General features: G+C 50.7%; 1 protein-coding gene across 1 annotated transcript; it reads right to left on the minus strand.

Moving 5' to 3' along the window:
* Positions 1 to 6,757: 6,757 nt before the first annotated feature.
* On the minus strand, positions 6,758 to 7,998 carry LOC110225804 (uncharacterized protein At3g60930, chloroplastic-like). Its single transcript, XM_021015813.1, has 2 exons — positions 7,531 to 7,998; positions 6,758 to 7,453 (listed from the first exon to the last, which is right to left on the minus strand). The coding sequence occupies exons 1-2, from the start codon at positions 7,996 to 7,998 to the stop codon at positions 6,758 to 6,760; spliced, it is 1,164 nt and encodes a 387-aa protein (XP_020871472.1).
* Between the last annotated feature and the right edge of the window lie 288 nt (positions 7,999 to 8,286).

Below are 8,286 nucleotides of genomic sequence, written 5' to 3' on the forward strand. Positions count from 1 at the left end.
TACGCAAAGCTCTCACAGCACAAACACTTTTTCTTTTACGATCAAACTCTTGTACGATCAAAATCGTCATTTCATTAATAATATCAAGAACGCCATCTTTGGTATCAATCGTTTCTGTTGTTCTTTGAGAATTCACGATTATCGTATCCCTAAAATACAACCCTAGACAAATCTTGATTGTGTTAGTTTCGACTTCCACAGTTTGGCGCCCACCGTGGGGTGTACTTTAGAATTCTCTTACCCTAAGACGCAGAACTCGATTACTGAAAAGGACGATGACCGAAGACGGTCGTCAGACACCACCAGCTGGAGGAGGAATCCCGAACCCTCCGAACCCTCCGAACCCTCAGAATCCTCAAGCCGCCGATCCGACGATCCTAGCGACTCTAGCCGAACTGAAAGATCTGATGGTTAAATTCCAGAAGAAAACTGACGACCAAGAGAAAGCCAACCAAACCTTGGCACAGCGAGTCGACGAAATCGCAACACGCGGGCAACAAAAAACCACACGTTTCCAAACTCGGCCACCACGAGCTCGGAGGGACTTGCCTGGCATCAACCCAACGAGACTCACGTTCGCAACACCAACCGGCAACGCCAGAGTCGCAACCCGAGCCGACCCTGTCAGGCGCGAGAACCAGGATGATCCCACCGAGCCGGACGCAGTGGACTTGACGGACGAGCCAGATGATCTGCAAGATGAACGTACGCGAGCCGGAGCTAACTCAGCCGAGCGAACAGATCTCACTGACGATGAAGAAACTGAGGAAAACATAAGGTGGGCCGAAGAATCCGAAAGAGAAGACGAGCTAAGCAAGATCCGAGCCTCCCTAGCCAAGGCGGAAGCCGATATGAAGCTCGTCAAAACCCAGATACATAGCGTCTCATCCTCCGCGCCGAACATCGACCGAATTTTGGAAGAATCTCGGAATACGCCTTTCACCAAATGAATTTCTGAGACGACGATGTCCAACCTGGGAAAGTTCAGAATCGACTCCTACAACGGATCAACCGACCCGAAGTGCCACATTAAATCGTTCGTGATATCTGTGGCCCGAGCCAGGTTCAAGCCCGGAGAAAAGGATGCGGGTCTGTGCTTACTGTTCGTGGAACACCTCAAAGGACCCGCATTAGAGTGGTTTTCAAGATTGGAACGAAACTCGATTGATAGTTTCGACGAGCTGTCGACATTGTTCCTCAAACAATACTCCGTGCTCATCGACCCCGGAACTTCCGACGCGGATCTATGGTCCTTGTCTCAACAGCCCACCGAGCCACTAAGGGATTTCCTCAAGACCTTCAAATCGACGCTAGCCAAGGTCGAAGGAATTACAGATGTAGCAGCTCTCTCGGCTTTGAAGAAAGCTCTCTGGTACAAGTCAGAATTCAGGAAAGAGTTGAACCTGTCTAAACCAACGACAATTCGCGACGTGCTCCATCGAGCCTCGGATTTCGTCGCCCACGAAGAAGAAATGGCGCTACTAGCAAAGAGGCACGAGCCAACAAAACAGGCGCCCCGAGCCGAGAAAACCGAGAAAGCCCAAGCGGCGCCTCCGGTCCAGAAAAAGACACGTGAGAGCAGTACGTATACGCATCACGAAGGGCGCAATTTCTCAGGATACCATAGCTACCAGATTGACACGCCCCGAGGCCGTGGCCGCGGTAGAGGCCGAGGCCGTGGGCGAGGAAGAGAGTCCTTCACCTGGACAAGGGATCAGCCGCCGAGCAATGATCAAGAATATTGCGAACACCACAAAATTTTTGGCCATCATACCTCGAGATGCCGAAGCCTCGGAGCCAAGTTAGCAACCAAATTCCTAGCTGGAGAACTCGGAACAAACGTTCCTCTTAAGGACCTCGAGCCAGAACCAGAGCCCGAGCAGACTAACTCGGGAAGAGATCCCGAACCAAGGAACCAGGAGTCTCAGAAAAGAACCCGAGGGACGGAAGACGAAGACCGAGATGGTACGCGACAGAAGGTTCTTACCATAATGGGTGGATCACCATACTGTCCTGACACCGTAGCGGCAATTAAAGCTTATCAACGCCGAGCCGAGACGCCTAGCAACTGGACAAGACGCTTCGATCGACCTAACGACGTGATCACATTCGAAGAAAGCGAGACAAACGGGCTCGACATGCCTCATAACGATCCAATCGTCGTCACATTAGCGATAGGAGACCACGATATTTATCGAGTGTTGATTGACACCGGCAGCACCATTGACGTGAACTTTCGCGAAACGCTCCAACGAATGAACATCGACATGTCACAGGTGGTTCCGACCCCGAGGCATGTCCTCGGATTTTCAGGAGAAACTTTGATGACGCTTGGAACCATCCAACTACCAGTCCGAGCCGGCGGGGTAACAAAGATAGTCAACTTCTCAGTCACCGACCGACCTACCATCTACAACGTCATAATGGGGACTCCGTGGTTAAATCTAATGCGAGCTGTCGCATCAACATATCATCTGTGTGTCAAATTCCCGACCCCTAATGGCGTGAAAACAATATGGGGCAGTCAGAAAAATTCTCGGATGTGTTTCATGGCAGCACACAAACTCCGAAACCCCGTCACCGAAGCGAAGGCCGAAACCAATCACAAGAAATCAAAACTTGGCCGGAGTGAAGAGAAGGCTATATCTAAACAGTTATAGCAATTACAGATCGAGGAGGCGCGCGAGGAGAAGAAGCCTACCTCGGATCCTGTAATCTCCATTAGCCTCGACGATGAACGGCCCGAACGATGCGTAGAAATTGGCAGCGACTTGAGCGAGGAAATCAAGACCGAGCTCGTCTCATTCCTCAAAGAGAACATCAACACCTTCGCCTGGTCAGCTGAAGATCTACCTGGAGTGAGCATCGACATAATCTGCCACGAGCTGAATGTTGATCCATCTTTCAAGCCCATCAAGCAGAAGCGAAGAAAATTGGGCCGGGATCGCGCAGACGCCGTGAACGCCGAAGTTGAAAAGCTCCTGAAGATCGGTTCGATCTCTGAAGCGAGGTATCCGGATTGGTTAGCAAATCCCGTCGTGGTTAAAAAGAAGAACGGCAAGTGGAGAGTCTGCGTCGATTTCACCGACCTGAACAAAGCTTGCCCTAAAGACAGTTTTCCGCTCCCACATATCGATCGTTTAGTGGAAGCAACCGCGGGAAATAAGTTGCTATCATTCATGGACGCTTTCGCAGGATACAATCAGATTCTCATGCACCCCGACGATCGCGAGAAGACAGCATTCATCACAGACCGAGGTATCTACTGTTACAAAGTCATGCCCTTCGGACTCAAAAACGCCGACGCGACGTATCAGCGACTCGTCAACAGGATGTTCTCCGAACAGCTCGGAAAGACGATGGAAGTTTATATCGACGACATGTTAGTCAAATCCCTTGAAGAAAGCGATCACATAACCCATCTACGCGACTGTTTCCGTCAGCTCAACAAGCACAACATGAAGCTTAACCCGGCAAAATGTCGTTTCGCGGTAAAGTCTGGAGAATTTTTGGGATATCTCGTAACTCACCGAGGCATCGAGGCAAACCCGAAGCAGATCGATGCTCTACTAAACATGCCCTCACCGCAGAACAAGCGCGAAGTCCAACGTCTCACCGGGAGAGTCGCAGCCTTGAACCGATTCATCTCGCGATCCACTGACAAATGCCTAGCTTTCTACGATACTCTGCGCGGGAACAAGAAATTCGAATGGACCGATCGCTGCGAAGAAGCTTTCCAGGAACTGAAGAAATATTTGGCTAATCCACCGGTGTTAGCGAAACCAGTCCCGGGCGAGCCGTTATTCCTATACATCGCAGTCTCTGACACGGCTATAAGCGGAGTCATAGTCAGGGAAGACAGAGGGGAGCAGAAGCCGATTTTTTACGTCTCGCAAACTTTCACCGACGCGGAAACACGCTATCCGCAAACTGAAAAGCTCGCCCTCGCCGTAGTAATGTCAGCGCGGAAGCTACAGCCATATTTCCAGTCTCACTCGATTGTCGTCATGGCGCCCGTATCGCTCCGAACCATCTTGCACAGTCCAAGCCAATCGGGACGCTTAGCCAAGTGGGCAGTAGAACTCAGTGAGTATGACATCGAATACAGAAACAAAACATGCGCGAAATCTCAAGTCCTGGCCGATTTCATCATCGAGCTACCAACAGAGAACGTCCGAGAAGAGTCACCCAACGCTGTTTGGATCCTCCACGTCGACGGCTCATCCTCAAAACAAGGTTCTGGCGTCGGAATCCGCCTCGCATCACCAGAGGGTGAAATCCTTGAACAATCCTTTCGGCTAAATTTCGACGCGACTAACAACGTGGCTGAGTATGAAGCGCTGATAGCAGGACTTAAGCTGGCGCGGGGACTTAAGATCAATAAGCTGCGAGCCTTTTGCGACTCCCAACTCGTGGCTAATCAATTCAATGGAGAATACGCGGCTCGCGACGAACGAATGGAAGCGTATCTTGCTCTCACGCAGGACTTGGTGAAACAATTCGGAGAGTTTGAGCTGACCAGAATCCCACGAGGTGAGAACACATCGGCCGATGCCTTAGCGGCTCTAGCTTCAACCTCCGACCCAAATCTGAAGAGGATCATACCGGTTGAGTTCATCGAAAAGCCGAGCATTGAAGATAATAGCAAGGATCAAGTTCTAACAGCTCGGGAGACAGAAGAACTAGAAATGGACATCGAACAACTAGACCAGCAAACTACGGACTCAACCGAGCCCGAATACGGAAGCGACGCCAAATGGATCGGAGCCATCCGAAGCTACATTGCCGATGGAGAAGTTCCTACTGAAAAGTGGGCAGCTCGGAAGCTTAAGGCCAAAGCGGCTCGGTATACTCTGATCGACGGAGAGCTCTTTAAATGGCGATTTTCTGGTCCTCTCCTTATCTGTGTCGAAGGAAACGAAGCTCGGAGAGTCATGGAAGAAGTTCACGGCGGATCTTGTGGAAACCATTCTGGCGGGAGAACTCTGGCTATAAAGATCAAACGCCACAGATACTTCTGGCCGACGATGGTCAAAGACTGCGAGAAATTTTCTCAACGGTGTGATAAATGCCAGAGGCACGCACCAACCATTCATCAACCCGCCGAGCTCCTCTCTTCCATCACTTCGCCTTATCCGTTCATGCGATGGTCCATGGACATCATCGGACCTCTACACAACTCCAAACAGAAGAAACTCGTCCTCGTACTAACAGACTACTTCTCCAAATGGATCGAGGCAGACTCCTACGCCAGCATCAAAGACGCGCAGGTCGAAAACTTCGTCTGGAAGAACATCATATGCCGCCACGGGATACCTTATGAGATCGTTACAGACAACGGATCGCAGTTTATTTCGGCGCGGTTCGAAGGATTCTGCGAGAAATGGGGAATTCGCCTCAGCAAATCTACGCCTCGATATCCCCAGGGGAACGGACAGGCCGAAGCGACAAACAAGACGATTCTCGACGGGATAAAAAAGCGCCTCGACGCAAAGAAAGGCCGCTGGGCCGACGAATTAGAAGGAGTACTCTGGTCACACAGAACCACGCCGCGGCGGGCCACGGGAGAAACACCCTTCGCCCTTGTCTACGGCACAAAGTGTGTGATTCCCACCGAAGCCGAGATCCCGGGGCTGAGAAGACGTTTTCTCCCCGAGCAAGAAAATTCCAACACCCAGATGATGCTAGACGAGCTGGACTTAATTGACGAAAGAAGAGATGCGGCTTTGATCCGAATGCAGAACTATCAGAATTCAACGGCTCGGTATTACAACTCTCACGTTAAACATCGCCGTTTCCACGAAGGAGATCTCGTACTACGCAAAGTTTTCCAGAATACCACCGAGCAGAACGCAGGCAAACTCGGCGCGAATTGGGAAGGACCTTACACGATCGCAAAGGTAATCCGTCCTGGCGTCTACGAACTCATCAACATGAACGGCAAAGCGGTACCTAGATCCTGGAACGCGATGCATCTAAGGAAATACTACCGCTAAAAACCTAAGGTACGCATGTACTCGAACTACGGGGTGGCTTGATCCCTGCAAAGGGTACGTAGGCAGCTCGTCCTCGGACGAGTTCAGCTACCCCCCTAATTAAAAAGGGGGGAGTGGGTCCGTATACTTATATACTCCCACTAAATTTTTCAAATTCCCTAAGTCTTTACCCTTCGGGTTATTAACCTTACCCACCTCGAAGATTTGATCGGTCATCTTATCGACCTATAAAGCTAAAAGTTCGCTCGGACAATGGCCACGTCCTCGGATAGAAAAAGCTCTTTGCACCGCCTCGGTTACAGTGCGCTATATAAACAGTCGAGACGATTCGGTCGGAGATATCCTGCCATAAAGAAATTGTCTTCAGAAAACCCAGTTGACTTCGACACTGGTACCCCAGTCCGCTTCTAAGCACTGGCTTCGACTATATCGGCTCGGGTCGCAACCGATAAAGATTAGTCCTACTTAACCAAAACCCAGTTATCCTAACGATGGTACACGATTCATTTCATTTTCGGTTCGAAAGATAAGGCGTTCGGATTTAACTTCTCAACGAGCAATTCTTAAACCCGGTTAACTTAACACCGGTGCATGATTCTTTTTGCTCTCGGCTCGAAGGATAAAACCAAATACTTGACATTAGTTTGAATCCAGTTCGGAAAAATGTTTAAGAAAAAATACTTGGACATAATATTCAAGGGATAAAGCCATCCAGGCAAGTCTTACAAAAAAAAAGAGAAAACAAAAAAGACATCTCGGGATCAGATCGAATCTTGGTTAACCGGCGAAACTTGAGCTACCTCGGTACCTCGGTTCGAACCGGACTGGTCGGCAACACCCAGCGCCACTGCGGTACCTTCGATCGAACGGTTTCCGAAGCTGTCATCGACAGAATCCGGGGAAACCGGAGGAAGCTTCAAGTCCTCTCGCAGCTCGGTCCCAAGACGGACGTACTCGTCCTCGGCGCTCCCATATTCAGCAGTCCACTGAAGGACCTCGGCCTTCTCGTCTTCAACCCTCTTTCCTTCCTCCAGCTCGGCTATCAGCTCGGCATTGGCCCGCGCTTGCACCAAGTACATATAGCGCGTGGACACCTCCCCTAACTGGTCCATCTTCGCCTCGATAGCATTGACCTTCTCGGCGAACTCCCTTTTTGCTGCCTTCCTTTCTCTGACAATCTCCTTCTCCCGGAGAGCCTTCTCCTCGTTGAATAACCGACGGAGTCGTTCGACCTCGGCCTCAAGCTCTCTCTGAGTCCGCAAGCTATCCTCAGATGCTTTCAATCGCTCCACCTTCTCGGCCTTGGCCAACGCCTCAGCCTCCTGTTTAGCCGCGATCGCCTCGGACAATTCAGCTTCGATCCTAGCTCGTGACGCCTCCGATCTCTCACGGGCCAGCTCGGACTTCCGAGCTCCAGAATCATAGGCCCAAACCATGGAATTCATCGAATGGAAGGCCTGAAATAGAACGAGAATTATTAGCAAGTATTACATGGAAACGATAGTAAAACAGGTCAAGAACAGATCGGTAATACCTTCAAGAACCCGGCAGCGGTTTCACAGTAGTTTTGAGCCTCCAACAAGGCATCAGGAGCAGACAGTGGCGGCCCGGAGCAAGAAGCGACAAAGTTCGCCGAAGCAATCTTATCCTTGTACACTGGAGTTTCGCTACGACTCCTTTTCTCCTTCCTTGAGACTCCCGAGCCATCGCCTCGGGGTCTTTTTCCCCTAGTTTTGGATTTCGCCTCGGCGACTGGAGCAGCAACGACCAGAGTCCCTACCGCCTCGGGGACGTCGGTCGTAGGGGAGATGTGTCCGACCACCTTGGGAACAATCGGAACCATGTCCCGAGGTACATCAGTTGCCTCGGCATCCATGACGACCTCAAGGTTGGCCTCGGGAGGAGTAGGAGGTCTGAAGTTCGCCTCCAAAACGGCTTTTTCCTTAGCCGCCTTCTTTTCAGCGGCCTTCCTGGCTCTCAGAGATTGCGCGGCTCCTTGCATTTCGATGAGGTGATCTAAACGATGGTCGGATGATTCTGAAGAAGACTGGCAGGGAGCTCCGTGCAACAAACGCAAGGCTCTCTCAATCCTTTCCTGGGAAAAGTGCTTCGTCCAATCACACTTCCGAGCTATTAGTTCGTCGTGGAGGTCTAGAAAGCCTTCGGGAATGTCTTCGAGAAACGACGGGTTCCGATCTGCATGAACAAGAGAAACGGTTAGTAAAGAGAATATAAAGAACAAGACAGCAAATACAGCTTCGGGCGTAGTACCGATTTGTCTCCACTTTCC

The sequence above is a fragment of the Arabidopsis lyrata genome (assembly GCF_000004255.2).
Source record: "Arabidopsis lyrata subsp. lyrata unplaced genomic scaffold ARALYscaffold_8, whole genome shotgun sequence".
Classification (NCBI taxonomy): domain Eukaryota; kingdom Viridiplantae; phylum Streptophyta; class Magnoliopsida; order Brassicales; family Brassicaceae; genus Arabidopsis; species Arabidopsis lyrata.